General features: G+C 38.0%; 1 protein-coding gene across 1 annotated transcript in view; it reads right to left on the bottom strand.

The window, feature by feature from the left end:
• The window catches only part of SPEF2 (sperm flagellar 2), a 186,052-nt gene that overhangs the window by 97,273 nt on the left and 69,577 nt on the right, over positions 1-19,202 (bottom strand). The window contains exons 12-18 of the mRNA XM_039248276.1: positions 18,470-18,624; positions 16,749-16,824; positions 15,314-15,375; positions 12,794-12,897; positions 11,040-11,296; positions 3,533-3,641; positions 842-999 (exon numbers count right to left, since the gene is read on the bottom strand). Coding sequence (XP_039104207.1) covers positions 842-999; positions 3,533-3,641; positions 11,040-11,296; positions 12,794-12,897; positions 15,314-15,375; positions 16,749-16,824; positions 18,470-18,624 — 921 coding nt within the window. The remainder of the gene's footprint in view (positions 1-841; positions 1,000-3,532; positions 3,642-11,039; positions 11,297-12,793; positions 12,898-15,313; positions 15,376-16,748; positions 16,825-18,469; positions 18,625-19,202) is intronic.

Below are 19,202 nucleotides of genomic sequence, written 5' to 3'. Positions count from 1 at the left end.
TTGAAAATGCCATCCTTTCAGGAAAGCTTTACTGTAATTTTGGTTCACTAAGTGAAGACCTAAAGATTATGTACTATTCTGGTGTCAGTTAACTGGAACATTATGGTGGTTAGGTCACAAACGTAGTGACAGGAGATAGCCTGCTATCAAGGCAGCTTCAGAATCCTTGGGGGGTAACTTCGACCATTTTTATTACACCAAGAAACTGCCGCTGTCAATAAAATCAGGGGTGCCTGAGAAACAAAAGGAAAGATTTATTTCCCATATAATTTTGCAAGATAAAAATTATCCATTGAAGTCTGGCTTTGGCAGTGTATTGGCCCAAGATCCCATTCAATAATACTTTTCAATAATACTATGAAAAGTTAGTGGGCAATTATTATTGGTTGAATGGAGGAAAGAGGTCAGGATGGTTTAATGTGATGAGATGTATTACAGAAGGAGGCTTAAAATAAGCAGCTAGTAATCAGGAAATTCACTGATTTTATAATTTTAAATGAACTGCCCATTGTTCCCATCCTAAAAGGAGGGTTAAAGTCCCAAGGTTAACACTGAAATCTTTACCTTCTCTATAACATCCATAATTTTAACCTGGCTATTTTTTTTCAGATGAAAACAATGCTTTCAGTGAAATGACTTCTTTTGATTAAATTAAAAAAAGAGAAGAAACATGTCTTATTTTAGAAATGTCTGCAGCAGAGAGCTAAAATCATAAGATTTGCAGATAGTATTACCCAAGTAAGAGAGAGAACTCAGTAATTGCATTTTCATTTTCTCCTAAACTTGGTAAAATCACACATTTTAGTTACAAACGTTCAAAATTATAAAGAAATGTAATTACCTTTATTCTCCTTTTTTATTACTTCAGTTGTAAATATTTCTTTTACTTTTTGGCATAAAGACTCTTTATCTACTTCAGCATTGATTTTTATCAAAATATTTTCTGGCTCTGTAAACCACTGCTCCAATAAAGGCCAGTTGTCCAAGAAGCCTATAATTCTGCAAAATAAAAATATTGAAAATATTGTATGAACATCATATACCAATTAAAATATTTGGGTAACATTATGCATGATTTACCTGACATGTATAATGAAAAAAAAAAAACTACCAATAGTTCAAACTGAAAAAGCAACTCTAAGAAATTATTTATTTTGAAGAAATTATTTAATACCATTAAGCCCTATTTTTTGAAATATAGTAAAACCTTAGATCATGAGTAAATTTTTCTGCAAGTGTTCTGTAAGATTAACAAACATTTCTAGCTTTTATTTTTAAAATTTATTTTTAATTTGATAAATGAGCAATGTCTTGCAATACAAGTAGTATGTGACACTGAATGTCACATAATCACAACTGCGCCAATGGTTCTTCTCTCATTCTCTCTCTCTGCCTGTGGAATTGTCGGTGATTGCCTTCCATGCTCAGATGCTCTGTCTCAGGCCATGGTGTTTGGCAGAAATCACTGATTCTTCGGAACGTTGTAATGTCCCCACAACTGGCACTAGTGTATTTTTTGTCACTTCAAAGCACCTATGGACAGTTCTTTGCTTTTCCAGACAAGAGGTAAGCTTTGCTTCATTCTAGGTCAGGCTGCCTGCAGATATAGAGCCTTTCCTCTGCTGCCTTATCACCAGTTACATTAAATATAGTAGTACATAACAAGAATTTATTAATGCTGTACTATAGACAACATCCGTGTGGGCATATACAATGGCCCCCATGCAGAAAAAGGTTGGCAAGAAAGGCAGTAAGAAGGAGATGACTATGATGGAAGTTAAGAAGGAAATCATTGAGAAGTACAAATGAGGTATGTAAGTAGCTGAAATTCTAAGATTTGGTAAGAAGTCTATGTCTGCATCTTGTCTGCAGAGGAAGAGGGGACAATGAGATTAGGGAGATGTGTAAAACGTGGGAAACTGCAAAATTTTGTAGAAAATACCACCTGAATAAGGCTGTAACAGTGCGAGTGATGATTTGTGTAATGACAATGCAATGTCACATTTCTGTGAAATCCTCAAAAGGAGGCAAAAGCAAGTGTCATTGGGTAGGTTCCTTGTTAAAGTTGCATGAAAAGGAAAAAGATTCCATTGAGCCAAGAGACAGCTGTGATTCCATTAGTGATAGTGGAAGTTGTTCTACACAATAACCCTCTTCTCTTGTCTGCCTCACACCAGACATGAATGTCTTCAAAGGTAAGTGCAGGTTAATTTATTTTTCTTTATACTTTGTATTTCTTTATTGTTTTATATTATATTACATGATGGTATTGTAATAATTTTTGGGTTGTGGAACAAATTATCTGAGTTTCCATTAATTCTTATGGGGAAATTCACTTTGATATACAAGTACTTTGGATTATAAGCATGTTCTGGAAGAATTATGCTCACAAATCAGGGTATTATTGTATTTGTAAGAGTAAAAGAAGATTTGAGAATGCCACCATTTCAGGAAACCTCTAGTGTAATTTTGGTCTACTAAGGGAAATCTAAAGAAAGATCACCTGCATTCATCATAGAGTTAACTCTGAGCACACTTCTCTCGGTAGCTACAGACTGAGGTCCTCCATTTTTCTCTTAGAGACAGAAATTAAAGAAATCTTTGAGTAAGTGTAGATAGCTCAGACTTATTTGTTTGGCTCACAAATAATCTTGGAATGTTTTTTGAAACTTTGTCTTCCTTGAGAATAGATAAGCTTAAAGTAGCTGATTAGCTAATTAATGTAGAAAATTACTTTTCTCTGGCTCACATCATATTCTTAGACTTCTCTGGGTTTTATAAAATTGTCTAAGTTTTCTTTTCCAATGGGCACACAGCACACAACCAAGAGAATGCGTGTTTTTGTTTTTGTTTGTTTCTTTTTGTACAACAGCATTTAGCAAAATGGAAATTGTTTTAAACTACACTCTGTGGTCTGATGCCTACTTCTTTCAAATATAATGGTTTTCAACTGGCATTTGCTGAATGAGGGCTAATTTAGGATTCCATATAATGAACTATAAGGGGAAATGTTGCCTGATTTGATTCTTCTCTTGCTAGTCTATGATGACTTATGCTCTGAATATGAAATCTAGCACATGAATATTTCACTTAACATCAAAGTTATTTAGTTTTGTTTTACTTGTAAAAGGCTGAATGCTGGAAAATACATTTTTTTTCTAGATTTGATAATTCCAAAGTGACTGGTTGTCAGTCGTTCAAAAGGCAAGAAATAAGAAGCAGAACATTGAGTTTTATTTATTTATTATTTCAAATTTATTTATTTAGACAGAGAAAGGGCATGTGTGCATGTGCACTCCATGCATGAGTTGGGCGGGGGCAAATAGAGACACACACACACACACACACACACACACACACACACACACACGGAAAGAGAGAGGGAGAGAGAGAATCTCAAGGAGGCTTTGTGCTGTCAGCACAGAGCCTGATGTGGGGCTCTATCTCATGAACTGTGAGATCATGACCTGAACCAAAACCAAAAGTTGGTGGCTTAATTGAGTGAGCCCAGGACACTGAGTTTTAAACTAACCTGTGCTGAATCTGGTCTCTTAAATTCTGGTCTTTATTCATATCCTGGTTTTCAGCACCTCCCTGTTGAGTGTTGTCTTCATGAGATGCTTCACTTGAAAATGCTTCAGCTAGGATATAAACATTAGTTAATTAGATAATTTGCTAAAGCAAAGTTGCAGTAGCACTGCTAAAAAGTACTGATGCAAGAAAGCCAAATAGATATGATCCTGCCATTGGTTCAATATTAATAAAAATGTTTAACAACGTGAAAAGAAAGATATAGTTTTGGGATCAAAATTCAAATTTTTCTTCAAAATTGATGGAAACAAAATATGATATAACATTAAAGAAGAGCTGCAGTTTCAATGTAGAGGGTCTCAGGATTTACTCTGAAGAGGTGAGAATGTAAAGTGATGGGCCATCGTGAATAATAAACTAGGAAACAATTAGAAAATCAACATTATGGTGTATAGATTAAGAATGAAATAACAGTGTGGCCATAAAGTCAAATATGTATAAAAATTATTTGTCGCTGTTAGGTTATAATCCAATAAGGTAAATTACATTCCTTTCTAGATTTTATGATCTTTCCTTAGAGAACAGATATAAAGGAACTGACTATGAGTGACCAAAAACAAAAACATTCTCAACAGCTCTGATTGAATCCTATTCAGGGTTAATGGTACAAGTCCAGAAAACTCATAAATTTAGAATAAATGGACAATCATAAAGAGAAAAGAGAGCCTTGAACTAGACTAAAAGGAATTTAATCCATGCAAGAGAACACAGAAGACTGAACTAATAGTGTTCAGGAAAACAAGGGACGCTCACAGGATATAGTAACCAATTTTTCTCCATCTCCATTCAGGATAGAAAAAGATGAAGTGATTTAGAATACAGAATAATGATATAGGTTATTTATAAAACCAAAAGATTACTGACACCAGTGATAAGTGATGGAAGGGAACTCTTCTCGGGAGGTGCTTCATGCACCATGTCGTGGTCACTATCTCATATTTGTCAAGGACTTTAGAACATCGATCAGCATTCCTCTCCCCAAACTCTACCCTGGCAATGGTCTCTTCCCCTTCTCTCCACTTCTGGCACTCTCTTTCCAAGGCCATGTCCACATCCTGTACTTTGTGATCACCTTGAATGGCTCCATCCTTGCAATCTTAATGACCTATACTCCCACGATTTGTCTTTCTAGCACTCCCATATAACCGATGAATCTCTCCAACAGTCATTCAGTCCCTAAATACCTACACCCTTTACCCCAAATTTACCAGCATTATCTTGACTTCACTTTATTTTCTGGCAAAGCTGAGTTTCATGGTTGAACACTTCACCTTCTCTCCCTCACCTAACAATTTCAATTTGTGTCCTTCTGCAACACCAGCCTTAGATGATATTAGCTCTCTTTCCAAGTCTACATCTGCACTGGTAGGCATCACTGAAGAAAAATACACAACTTCTTAACTTGTAATCTCACTAATCCCTTGGCTCAAAACTCAGCTGATAGATAGGACAGACAGACAGACAGATAGATATCTAAGTTTCTTGAGAGTTATCTTCACTCAGGCTCTCCACCTCACCCCCCACTCATGCCTCAGTTCAACCCAGACCATCCTTCCCAGTCCCCTACTCCATTGAAACAGCTCTCATTCCAGTCACCAAAAATCATCAAGGCCAATGCACATGTTTCAGTCCTTATCTTACTTGATTTCTCTGTTGTATTTATAGGTAAAATTCAGAATACAATTCTTAAATACTTTTACATGTTATCTTAGTTTTACAACAAAACTTGTAAAGCAAGATTGTGATTCTGTAATGGGTCCCAAATTGCACAGCTCATAAACAACAAAGAAGGGATTTGATTCCGGTCAATCTGACTCCAGGCTATGGACTTTATACTTTTTTAACTGTGTGTTGAATTATACTTGACAAAGAGAATGCATACATGAATATATAGCTCAATGGCCTCACAAACTGAAAGCAGTACCCAGATCAATGAACAAACATTATCAGCCCTGGAAGGGCCTCCTACTTTTTCCCAGTTACTATTAGTCACAGAAGTTAATGATACAGAGCCTGCACTCAAAACTTCTTTATACGTCTCTCCATATTATGAACACTGCTGCTCCTGCTCAGCCTGGACAATGGACTGAGGAACTGGCTAAAAGCCCACGCAGCCACTTAATCTTCCTTTCTGACACAGCCTTACGCTTTAAACTGCCTGTTTCCCTATCCTTAGGTCTCCTTGTTGGCTTTGAGTCTGGTCCATTCCTCTCTGCCCAGCCTTGGCTAGACGAATGTTCAGCCTTTGAGCCCATCTGACTTTGGCTATCGGCTGCTTCCTTGTGATGTTGTTCTTCAGGCTATTCCACAGACCAAAGCATCGCAGGACAGCACACTGCACCAGACCCTGAAGGCTGGGCTCCCATTCCCAAGCCTGGATCTCAGGACCCTACTGGTCTGGAATGAAAACAGTACAATTTTATTTTGAAAATCTGTCTTTTCTTGGCTTATGAGATACTACTTTCTCTGGCCTTCTTACTCTCTAGCTGCTGCTTCTAAACACTCGTCCTTGCTCTCCTCAGCAAATTCCAGTGTTTTCTGGGGGGTCATCCTGGATCTTTCTTTAAAGTACATTTTTACTCCTAGGTGGTATCTTGCACCTTCAAATCATTAACTTTAGTACATGGTTCCTTCCTGACATCTAGCCCCATTTAGAGAACTGTTCTCTGAACATCTTAACTGAAAAGTACCACAGTTTCCCTAATGTTTCCCTAAACAATCGCTATGTGTTTCTTTCTATATTCTCTAAGTAAATGGTAGCATCATTCATAAACTCTGCAGGTCAGAAACTTGTGGTCATCCCATTCTCCCTGTGGCACATCTCCCACCCTCACTGATCACTGAGTTCTGTAGTTTGCCTTCTAAATACCACTCGAAGCGGAGCATTCCCATCTTGCCTCTCTCAGGTGTTGTGATGGTTCTGTTGTTTTTCAGAGGGTAAGAGTTTTCTCATTTGTTTTTTGTTTCCAATGTCACTTCCCTTCTAATGCATCCTCCATCCTGAGCCAGAATGGCCATTATAAAAAATCTAACTAATTGCATTAAATCTCAGCTTTAATATCATTCAGTGACTTCACATGGCTTCAGGAAAATGTTCAAACATCTTAACTTGGGGCAAAATTTTTGCTTGGCCCATGCCTACTCTGCAGGCCCATTTCTGCCCCTCTTCCATACCTTGCTGCCTTTCAGCTCTACTGAGGTATTTGCTGTTGTCTAGATGAACCATGCTCACTTGCCAAGGTTTGTGATGTGTTTCTCTCTACCTCTCTCCCTTTCTTGGACTGGTTAACCTCTTCTTATGCTGGGCACACCTATTATAGCACACAAGTAACTCTATTATATAAGCAGCTTACTTTTGCTTCTTCTTACACTACATTGTCACTACTGAGGATAGGGACTTGCTTTTCATTGTTTATTATCAGTTCCTGGCAAATTATAAATCTTAGATGAATGTTTACTAGTGGTGCCATTTTAGCTCCCTTCACTCTAGACCAGTGCTATGCAATAGAACTTTCTGAGATGATGGAAACATTCTACACCAGTGCTATATGATGTGGCAGCCACTAGCCACATGTGTACATAAAATGTAGTCAGTGTGACTGAGGAACTGAATGTTTAATTTGTTAATTTTAACTAGTTTAAATAGCATGTGTGGCTAGTGGCTGCCATGTTGGACACATAACTCTATACTGCAATCCCTTGGTTCCTTAGCTACAATCTCCACTTAATTCTTTAATGGGAGGATCCATTTCTTCTTCATTACTCCATATCCAGTGCCTAGCATAATGTCTGGCACTCAGCTAGCATGCTATAAATAATAAATTAATATATGAATGAACAAAATATTGTAGAAAGGTAGAATTTTATATGTCTAAACAGTTTAATTGAGGTCTTGACTAACTAATGAGGAAATTTCAAAGGCCATTCGAACCTTATATTCTAAGAAGGAAAAATCTATTTTTTTTTTTTTAGAAAAAAATCTATAGATATGAAAGAATAACACTTTTTCCTAACTTAAAATACTTAAATATGAAAGCTGCAGATTTATTTTCAAAGTTGTGGGCATATTTAGCATACTCAATTCTGACCAAAATAAGTAAGAATTATAAATTTAATGGTTTCATACTAGTTTTAATGGTTTAGCTGGCCTAAATCCAACAATTGGCTCAGTTCATTTCAAACTAAGAAATATGCAATGTTAGAAATGTATGGTAAAAAGAAAAACCACACTGTGTTTTAATACTAAGTTCTGAGGGTAGATTAATATGATGATGTGTATATGTGCATAAAACTTGAAAAAGGAGAAGTTCTCCCTGTGGTAGGGGATAAAGGGCATTTTTGAGCCTAACTATAAATCAAGGGTCAAGATAGAGAAATTAAACAATTTATTTTATTTTTAAAAGTTTATTTATTTATTTTGAGAGTGCTCACAGGCACGCAGGTAGGGTAGGGGCAGAGAGATCGGGAGAGAGAGAATCCCAAGTGTGGAGCCTGACATGGGGCTTGATTCTATGAACTGCGAGATCATGACCTGAGCAAAGATCAAGAATTGGATGCTCAACTGACTGAGCCACTCAGGCACCCCAAGGAATTAAACAATTTAGATGATACTGTCAGCTTTGAGAAATTTGCCAGAATCACTAGTCATGTAATTTTGATAGGGAATTGAAAGAACTCAAACTGGATTGAGTTAGACTTCTTGAAAAATTGTCACCAATTGATTTCCTTCTGTTTCTGAAACATACAACAATGTGCTTCCTATGGAGCCCCAAGACGGTAGGCAAACCTTTTCCGGCTCTTGTTGAGTTATATTCAGCTTTCAAGGTCCTTCTCCTCAAAAGGTCTCTGTGTGTACTTTATAACAACTTGACATATCCACTTTCAAATCAGACTGATCTTGAGTTCAGGGTCCTGTTCTGCCACCAGTGGGCCATGGATTGGCAGTGCTGTTAGCCAATCTCAGCTAAGTCCTGAACTGGGGTGGTTGGGGAGTGGGGGGCTGGTCAAGCAGAGTCATCACTATAGTCTGCATTGCTCCTACCCCCTTTATGGATAGAAGTAAGTTCTCTCTTTTAAGATTTGGTTGACAGCACCCAGTTTAAACTACTGGGATCAATAGCTAAAGTAGTATCTAATGGTTTTGTCATTTTATTTAAGTAAACAATAAAAGAAGACCTCAAAATTACACAAACTCAAAATAAGGATGAGTATGACCTTGGGCAAGTCAAGTGCTCATGCTTTACATTACCGTCTATAAATGAAAGCATTGAAATAGATGACCCCTTAGGTCTCTCCCAGCTCTGAATGTCACTGTATTAGTAATAACAGCAGTAATAAAAGAATGATAAGTATTGCTATTTGTTAAAGGATACTGTTTTTATAAAGGTAAAACCAAGATTCTCAAACAAAGGTAAAAAGGTATTACTTAACTTTTGAATTAATGAGGGAACCAGCAGGATGTGTGTCAGTTCAAATGAGAATTGGAATAATAGGCTATCGGCAATCAGGAATGCTCAAATACATGTTAATAGATGAAAACCGGTTACAATGTATGGAGCAATATAATACTTGTAATCTCTTCAAAAGTTTAGAAATTAATTATATATTAATTGAGTAAAATTCATTTGCATGTCTATGGACAAGAATCATTTGAATTGCTATTAGTTTCCTATAATTTATAGAGTTATAGATCTGAGTCAAAGTCAATGAAAGGCACAGACTCCCATGGATGCAGATAGTCCAAAGGGGTCCAAAAGACTATAATCAGCTTTCTACTCAAAGGATATCCAATAATGTCTTGTCCATTTTCAAGTCTTCCATAATTCTTCTTGATGTATTGGCTACATGTTTATTAACATGTGCCAGATACTATCCTAAGTGTTTTATACGTATTTCATTTAATACCACTGATAATGTGATATAATAAGAAAAACATATTTGGTCTTTTTCTCTGGCTCCTGACAAAGAGCTTGGAAAACACCTGTAATTTCCTGAGTGGTAGGTGTGAGGAGTATTTTTTCTTATTCATGATAAGCCCCTTTCAACATTACCTGAGTTAATGCTAATGAGAGGACCCTTGGAAGACGGGGCCTGGTGGCCAGAGGAACCAACCATGTGATTAGTAGGCTGGAACTTTCAGCCTTGACCCTAGACTTCTAGGAAGGGGAGTGGGGTTGAGAGCTGAGTTAGTCACCAATGACCAATGATTAATCAATCATGCTTATTAGAACTGCCATAAAAACTCTAAACTAAGGGGTTCATAGGGCTTCCGGGATGGTGAACACATCACATGTCAGGAGGGTAGTGTAACCCAAGCTCCATGGAAACCAGAGCTCCTGAGCCTGAGATTCTTCCAGACCTTGCACTATATTCCTCTTCATCTGGCTGTTCATTTGTATCCTTTACGATATCCTTTATAATAAACCAGTAATAGTAAGTGTTCTATGAGTTCTATGAGTCATTATAGCAAATTCAAACCTGAGGAAGGGTCATGGAAACTCCCGATTTCCAGCCACATCAAACAGAAGTGTGGGTAACCAAGGGATCTACTCCTTGAAATTGGACTTGGGGGAAGTTTTAGGGGGCTGAGCCATTAACCTGTGGAGTCTTCCCTAATTATCAGTAGTTAGTGCCAGTACTGAATTAAATTGTAGAGCCATTTGGTGTCTCCCAAGAACTGGAGACTTGGGTAGGATAGGAATCCTGCACATTTGGTGTCAGTGGTGTTGTGAGTAAAAAAACAGTTTTCCTTTAATACCTGTAAAATGCAATGAGGCATTTTATGATACAGATTGTGAAACTCTGGTTTAGAATAATGAAGTAACTTTCCCATGGTCAAACTTTCTCATAAGTTGGCAAGACAAAGTTCAAGAAGATATGCTTTCCCCATAAGTATTTAATCTGTGGAATAAATATTTGCATTCCAATGACAAAAAGTACTCAATACAGCATGACTATTGGGAAGACTATTCAACCTCGTCATGTGAGAACTTCAGCCAACTGATATCTGCTCCTCTAACTTCACACACAGTCTCACGGAAGGATGTTATTAGATCCTTGCTATGCAGAACAGATGTGATTTATGACCTTCATTAGGGTGACCCATCAAGATGTACTAACCAACCACAAGAAGCTTTTCTATGCATACAAGTCTCAAAAAGGGCATCTCTGTGCCAGGGGAGCTGCCACTTTGAGGGAAGTGTTCTGTGAGATGCTCGCAGTCAGCACAGAATTCTCTGCTAGTTCTCTGCAGTGCTCAACACCAAGGTTAAAGCAGGAGGCAAACGTGCTCTGCTACATAATTCTTTGGAAAATCTAAAATGGATTTCTTATTGCCACTTCTAATTGTAAATGGGAATATTCACTGGTTTGGTCAAAGAAGAAATGAACAAAGAGTTTTGAGATATACAAAAGAATATCAAAACAAAGGGGTAAAATGTCCAGCTTACCCATTGTATCATTCATGCGATCCAGTGAGGAATTATCTGAAATATCTAATAACATGACAAAATCAAATGCAGAAGGGGGAAGAGGCACTTCGTTGGGGGTTGTAGTGTCAACAACCAATGTGGATATTTGTGCTTTCTTTTCCTCCATTTCTAGAATCTCTCTGTTGCAGCCCGTGAGAGCTTCCTCCAGAAGTTTTGCTTGGTTTAATGTCATCGGAAAACCATCCAAGACCCATCCTTGATCCACAGGTATCTTACTAAATTGAAAATGGACAAACTGTTAACATTTTGATAAATACAAGTACTTTGGACATAACAATACAATGAGTCTTGCCTTTACCTTTCCTGCAACTTCACAGTAACCTCCTTTGGCACAAATTTTATTACCTTACAGCTAACATGAGGCTTATAAATGCACCACAATCACTCCTTTGCTTAAAATCTTTCTGTAGGTCCCTGCTGCCCTCCAAATATATTTCAGGAGTTGGTTAAGCGTCCAACATTGGCTCAGGCCATGATCTCACAGATTGTGAGTTTAAGCCCCACATCGGGCTCTGTGCTGTCAGTGCTGGGCCTGCTCTGAATCCTCTGTCCCTCCTCTCTACCCATACCTCACTTGTTCTCTCGCTCTCTTTCTCTCTCTCCCCTTATCTCTCTCTCAGAATAAATAAACTTAAAAAAAACAAAAACAAACAAAAAAACTAACTGGCCACAACTTACCTCCTTATAACTATGTCTCTCACAGTTTTGAGTCATTTACTTCAAACAAACTGATTTCCTCACTTAGGTAAATAAGCATTATATTTTCTAGCTTGTGGTCATAGGTTTGAACCTGTTTCTCTTCTACACATAGTGGGATAACATACCTCACAGGGCAGTTATGAGGATAAACTGAAATGATTCATTTTAAGAACCCAGCACTGAGCTTAGCACACTGTGGATACTCAAAATGCCAACCTGGAAAGGCCCTCCTACTCTGCCCAGTCCAGCATGGAGCCATAACCGCCTAACCTGAACTCTGCTCTCATTCACTTCACTATACAATTAATAATTATTGTACTTCGTAATTGAGAAAACATCAAGTGAGTCTTCTTTATCTCAGTTAGATTAGAAGTTGTAGTGTCAGGAGCACTTCTTGGGTCTTTGCTTTCTGTACCACATCCTCCATAGAGAATCAAGCCCTAAGAATTATTATTTTGGGTCTTTAACTTGAAAAACCATATGAAAGGGGAATAAACTTCAACTCTGCTGTTCTGAACTCCTAATTATGTAAAATTGAGATTTGTGTTTTTGGATTAAAAGTTACGATTTTCTTTCTTTCTCTGTTAGAACTCCTTTCTTGTCGGTGCAACCTCCCTTTCTCATTGCCTTCCCATCCAGTACTGACCAGCCTTTGGATCCCTGGGTCCATTTCCTTCTCCTGAAACAGAAAGCAAGGAAGGGCACTGACCTGTGACCCCACAATCAGGATCCCTCCCCTCTATAATCTGTCCCTTGATTTTTCCAAGTGTCTAACTTTTTCTTGAATTCCTAAGGGAATAGAACCTGACCCTCACCTGGGTGAGTGAAGACTGGTAAAGTGGGGGAAGTGAAATATAAGCACAAAAAATCACAAAACATATCTTTATCTCACTGTTAGGTTTTATCACGTAGATGAACAGTATTTATTAGATATTAAAAATAAAAATACTATATTGTTCTTTATATATTGCTGTCTGATAAAGGATATATTAATAGATTAAAAAAATACATACTTAATAGCATTTACCAGGATGCTAACTAGCAACATGTCAGAAATGCTCTTTCCTTTCTTCAGCAACTTTTCTGATTTTGCACCAAGTTGAGCACGCACAGTGAGCTGTGAAAATAAACAATGAGTGGTTGAATACAACTAATTTAAAAGTCAGAATCCAAGTGTTTGTGGGGGAACGTAAAATAGTCATGCTCTCTGGTGAAGACACGGATCATCTGGTACAATTCTGGAGTCAGATGAGCATTCAGGGGAAGGGTGTATGGATATTGAGGCCCCTCTGTGTGGCTCCCTCCTTGCCAAGATCTTCTTCTTAATTCTCAGCTGCTCTGGCATTGCCAGCCTTCATTTTCTAGTACCTTAAATTGAAACTCTTGAACGTTTCTAGCCACTGCTGTGCCACACAGACATGGTGTGGCTCTGGGATAAGCTGTACCAGCATTCCTCTTGACCAGGGAAGTTCCCTTCATTCAGTGGTCCAGTTCCATACAGTTTTATGTTACCTGCCTGTCTGCCACTTTGATTTTTTACAGTTGGCTTTTGGCCATCAAATAAGTAGCTTTTTTATTTTGTCCAGCATTGATAGTTATCTGTAGAAGGGCTAGTCCAATAAAGCTGCTGTATGCATAGGAAAATTCCCTAGTGCTGATTCTTAACCACCAGTGAGTATTTTACAAGTCAAATGATATCAGATGTCTACTCAAAACCCTGTAAAATTTCCTTGTTTACTTCAAATGTCCTCATCGTGCCTGTGATGCTGACCTGATTTTTCTCCCTTCCTGCTCATCTCTCTAACTTTAGACCTTACTCTTATCCCACTTTGCTGGCCAGGCACCTTCCTGCCTCATGGCTGCCATCCAGCTATTCTTACTGCCTGAAATGCTTCCCTAGATGCACTTGGCAGGTTCCCTCATTCTTCTTTCAATCTGGTTAGATCTCACTTTCTCAAAGAAGGCCTATCCCGTTTAATACAGCAACCTTCCCTCTTTGCCCACAGGCCTTGACCTGTGCTTCTGACCCCTTACTCCACACTATATTTTCCTTGCTTCTGACTCACTAATATCTAATGGGTCATATAATTCATTTACTCTGTGTTTACGGTTTGTTATCTGTCTACATTAGAATGTACACTCCTTAAGGTCCAAGAACCTTGCCTTTTCTGTTCATTGACATACCCCAAATAATTACAACAGTGCACCAAAAATAGTATGCTCTTTGAGTTGAATTGAATATGGAATTTAGAGGATTGAAACTCAATAAAAGTAAATATAAAATATATAGGCGCACTGTGGGTGGCTCAATCGGTTAAGCGTCCGACTTCGGCTCAGGTCATGATCTCATGGTTCGTGGGTTAGAGCCCCGTGTCAGGCTCTGTGCTGACAGCTAGCTCAGAGTCTGGAGCCTGTTTCAGATTCTGTGTCTCCCTCTCTCTCTTACCCTCCCCTGTTCATGCTGTCTCTCTCTCTCAGAAATAAATAAAACATTAAAAAAACTTAAAAAAATACACTTAGCCTTTCTGTTAATTTATATTGCAAATACACAGAGTAAAAATGATAAATTCCCCTTCATCACTTTCTCTAAGCCCATTTCCCTCTTTACTGCTGTCATACTTACAGTTTGGTGTATATCCTTCCAAAACATTTTATATCTTTAAGAAGTTTTGAAATCTAAAATATTTGAAAACTAAAATTGTTTCCCAAGGTGAAATGCATAATAAAAGTAACTAAGTATAATAAAAATAAAGCAAATAAAATCTCACTTGATTAATCAGGACATTCTATTTGATAACAAAAAGATATCTCCATATACATAAAAGTAATACTATACAAGGAATTGCTAGTTTCCATTAGAAGTAACAATGAGTGAATTGTTGTGAATATTTCAGGGATTAATAAAAAATTCTGTAGAGTCACCAATAAGTCTAAGGAGAAGTTCTGGGGAAAAAAAGTATTTAAAGGTAAAGAGGATAGAAAAGGAAAGAAAAGTAATAAATTAAATGGTAAAGAAAAACATATAAATATAAGCTTGACATCTGACTAATTTTTTTTTTAAATGTTTTATTTATTTCTAGGAGAGAGAGAGAGAGACAGCGTGAGCAGGGGAGGGTCAGAGAGAGAGGGAGTCACAGACTGAAACAGGCTCCAGGCTCTGAGCTGGCTGTCAGCACAGAGCCCGATGTGGGGCCCGAACCCACAAACCATGAGATCATGACCTACGTGAAAGTCGGACGCTTAACCACTGAGCCACCCAGGCACCCTGACATCTGACTAAAATTTAAGAAGCACACGGTTACTCTCTTACCTGGTAAAACTGAATAGCAATGTCCACTGCTTTAGAGATAAAGAATATTAAGAATATAAAGAATATTAAGTAACTCAGATTTAGTTAATATTTTACCATAATAATTACTTTAAACTAAAAAAGGACCACATTACTATTTCATTCCATTTGAAGAGATACCAAGAAACTATGAATCATGACATATTTCAATCTACTAGTAGCCAAAATTAGTTACAGTACTTACTTCAGAGAAACTATCACTTGATTTGACTTCTTCAGCTTTTGCAGTTTTATTTGTCTCAGTACCTAGCGATAGGAAAAGTGATAATAATAAAGTCCAGTATTTACCACTAACAACCATGTTAGTATTTGATCATCCATGGCCTTGGACAGATAGGTTATTGGATCCAGCCATGCCTGAGATGCTTGGAGGAAAGAAGTAATAGAGTCACCACAGAATGTCTTCATCTTTGTTCTACAACATTAAAATCCTGGCCATTGTGTGGCTTGGTATTTTCCACTTCCTTCTGTTATGGCTCACTCATAATAATATCATTAGAAATACTTTAATATTGTTGGGTTTGGTTTTTTGTTTTTGTTTTTTTTTTTCAGAAAAATAGCTGAGTGTCTGAAGAAAATTTGTTAGAATGTTAATTTGTTAAATTTTATTTTCCTGAATTATCAAGTTACAAGTAACAAATATGTCTAAAAGTAGAAAAGTCTAGAAGTCAGTTGGGTTTTTTACTTGAATTCTATGGGGGAAAACCAAGTTTTCAGAGTCTGTTTATAATTAACTAGACTTTTGTAATAAAATATGTCATGCAATACTTATAAAAGATTAAAAAGCAATGAAAATTATCCTGTAAGAAACACATAAGGGATGGATTACACCCTCTTAAAAGATGGAAAACACAACTGCTCTTGGAGAGCTCCATGCTCACCACACAGTCCGGTGGTGACAGCAATAATGACATGCCCACAGGGTGATCTGAACTTTATGCTAGAATATGAGGAAACTATTAAATATGGCAAGCCTTCACCAGCACAGCTAGAAAAGATATTGAAGACTTAACATTGTTTTCCTTTAATGTTTCTAAAAAGCATATGAAAGACTAGAACCCAAATCCCAAATGAGGTAACTTTTTATTAGGTTTGGAAGCTTGGTTCTATTTATTTGCCTTGCCCAAGGCTGGACATAAACTTTATGTAGGGAACCACTCTTCGGGGGGAGGGGGGAAGCAAGAGACCAGACCTCGTTGCCTCCCTCAAACAGTGAAGAACACAGCAGTGTGCAGGGAGCCCCAACCCTACCACTCACTCAGATCTTCTTGGGCGAAAAGACACAATAAACTGCCATCTCCCTGCAAAGCCAGGGAGAGGGAGGGTTTATCCCAACTGTTACCACAAGCACAACAAAACTGAGCAACTACTTGAAGGAGCTTAAAATGATTCCTTTGTAATACTCATCTCTTATCCCTATTTACAGACAAAGGTTGGGGACTTCCGTGTTTACTTTGCTCTCTCTGTTAAATTACCAGGTAGACAACTATGCAAAACTCCCCTTGTCTCCCCTTTCTTTCCTTAAAAGCAAGTTTGCTCACACACATGTGCACAAACTTTTTGCACTAAATATCTGTCTAATGGAAACAATGGATGATTTGTTTTGATATCTCACTTACTAAGTACAGTTTTATCTTCTGTTTCTGGCAATGCTTCATCTGAAGCTGGATAAGCTGCAAATACATTCTGTAGGTCCTTTGGGGAGAAAACACACATACGCTCACAGAAATTTTAACACTGTCACATTTTAATAACATTAAAATTTTTATTTCTATAAATAAGGTTAACACTATTTTATCTATAACATTGATGATATTAAGAATAACTGAATGATTTCTGAAAACACATAAAATTGATGATTATTCTTATAGAAACACACAGTAGCCTGTGGTGTACTCTGTCTTTCCAATGGCCTTCAATTATTATGTAAAATACAGGAACTGCTGTTTTGAAAATACAGTGAGTGGCTCAGTCAGTTAAGCATCAGGCTACAGCTCAGGTCATGATCTCACATTTTGTGAGTTCAAGTCCTGCATCAGGCTCTGTCTTAACAGCTTGGAACCTAGAGCCTGCTTCAGATTCTGTCTCTCTCTCCCTTTGCCCTCCCCTGCTCACACTCTGTTTCTGTCTCTCTCTCTCAAATATAAATAAACACTTAAAAATTTTTTAAAAAATGCAGTGAAACCTGAGAAAGAGGTGGAGTTTATGGAACACTATTTTACAAAGAAAAGTCCTAGAAGGGTCTGTCAGAGCCATAAGAAAATAAGGAAAAAACATGTACACTATCTATCATCGGAATAAGAGGCAACCCACACATCTCCTAATTATTTTCATAATTTGTGGTTAAATGGTATTTATTTTGCAGCTGATGCAAATGATCAGGTTAGATCTCTGCTAATTTATTCAATTGCAGAGACAACATAAGGTAGGGGAAAGAATACTGGATTTAGAATCTGGGTTTCTACTCAAAGCTTAGCCATCAATATGCCTTCTGATTCCAAGCAAGCCAATTCATCCTTGGGACCTCTATTGTCTCTCCTTTAAAATGAGGGTGCTGGACCACATTATGATTCTCAAGGTGGGGCCACATTCTGCTGTTTCCTACCTTAGACTCTTCATGCAATTATGTAGAAAGATGCAATATTTATGGGAATGTGATACAGGTAAACCACAAGAAGACCTCCTCCTCCTCCTTCACTAACCCCTCTGATTGAGATCTACTCACAGACCAACTGTTTTGTATATAGTCCCTGGGCATCCCTCTGCGGAATACCATTGTGAGCCAAGGGACCAAGTCTGGTAACCCCTTCACCCCTTCTCTGTTCTCCCCCCCCCCACATATGCCTCAGTCATCAGTCATGGCCCAAAGCTGGCACAGTCTCTTTGCAATGGAGACTCCACTGTTGGCCACTGCCAGGGTCTCAGTGGTAGAGCTGGTGACTTGGTGAACTCTGCCCATAGCACACATACCCCACCCACCTCCTACCTCTTGCAACTTAGCCCCTTTCCCCCCTTACCAGTCTTACCAGCGTGTGGCTCTTTCTTCAGGAGATTGTCTCCAGCTATTGGTAGCTGGGCATGAAGTGGGCCAACCACCCTGGATAACCCACCCAGGCAAACTGGGATATGTTGGGGGAGTGGTAGGGAGGAATCTTCTCTTTCGCTATGTAAATGTCCACATAACAACTTTGGTTTTGCCTCTTGGCCCACAAAACCTAAAATATTTTCTCTCTGGACCTTTACAGAAAACATTGCTAACCTCTGGTCTAGAAGATCTCTTAGATTCCATCCAACTTCAAATCTCTAGAATATGAGGAGCAGAAAACTAAAACACACTTGCCTGGCTTTCTTTACTCTTTTCTTGCTGAACTGGCAGAGCCTTTTTTTCATCTTCTTTCTCAATTGGTAGGGCTTCACTGACTTTTTCATTGTCATGAAATGCTTTGATAGCTTCTTGGACAAGAGTGTCAATAGAAAGTATCTGAATAGGAAAGTCTAAAGTACAGCAGACAATTTTATTAATAACTTCATTTAGGAAATTGACATAATTATCCTTCTGTGCTGGCTTCACCCCATAACACTGTCGTTTGGGCTCTCTAGAATTGCCTTTTGGATTAAGCTGGTTTTTTTTTTTATTATGGTAAAATTCACATAACATAAATTGAACCATTTTAACTTTTGTAAAAGATATGCCTCAGAGCTCTTTAGGCCATTTACATGTCTAACCATCACCACTATCTTGTTCCATAAAGTTCTCCTCACCCGAAGAGGAGACCAGATACCCACTAAGCATTCACTCCTTACCTCTTATCTCTGCCCCCGGCAACCACTAAATTGCCTTCTGTCTCTGGGTTTGCCTAGTCTGGATATTTCACACCAATGGAATCATATGTGGCCTTTTGTGTCTCATTTCTTTCATTTAGCATCATGTTTTCAAGGTTCATTCATGTTGTAGCATGTATTAGGAGTACTCACTCCTTTTTTATGGCTGAGTAATATTTCATTGTATAGATATACTATATTTGTTATCCATTCATCAGGTGATGGACTTTTTTCCCACCTTTTGGGTATTT

The sequence above is a fragment of the Hyaena hyaena genome, unplaced genomic scaffold (assembly GCF_003009895.1).
Source record: "Hyaena hyaena isolate Hyena2069 unplaced genomic scaffold, ASM300989v1 scaffold_310, whole genome shotgun sequence".
NCBI classification, from domain to species: domain Eukaryota; kingdom Metazoa; phylum Chordata; class Mammalia; order Carnivora; family Hyaenidae; genus Hyaena; species Hyaena hyaena.
Note: the sequence above shows the minus strand (reverse complement) of the source record. Positions and strands in the feature narration are given on the sequence as shown.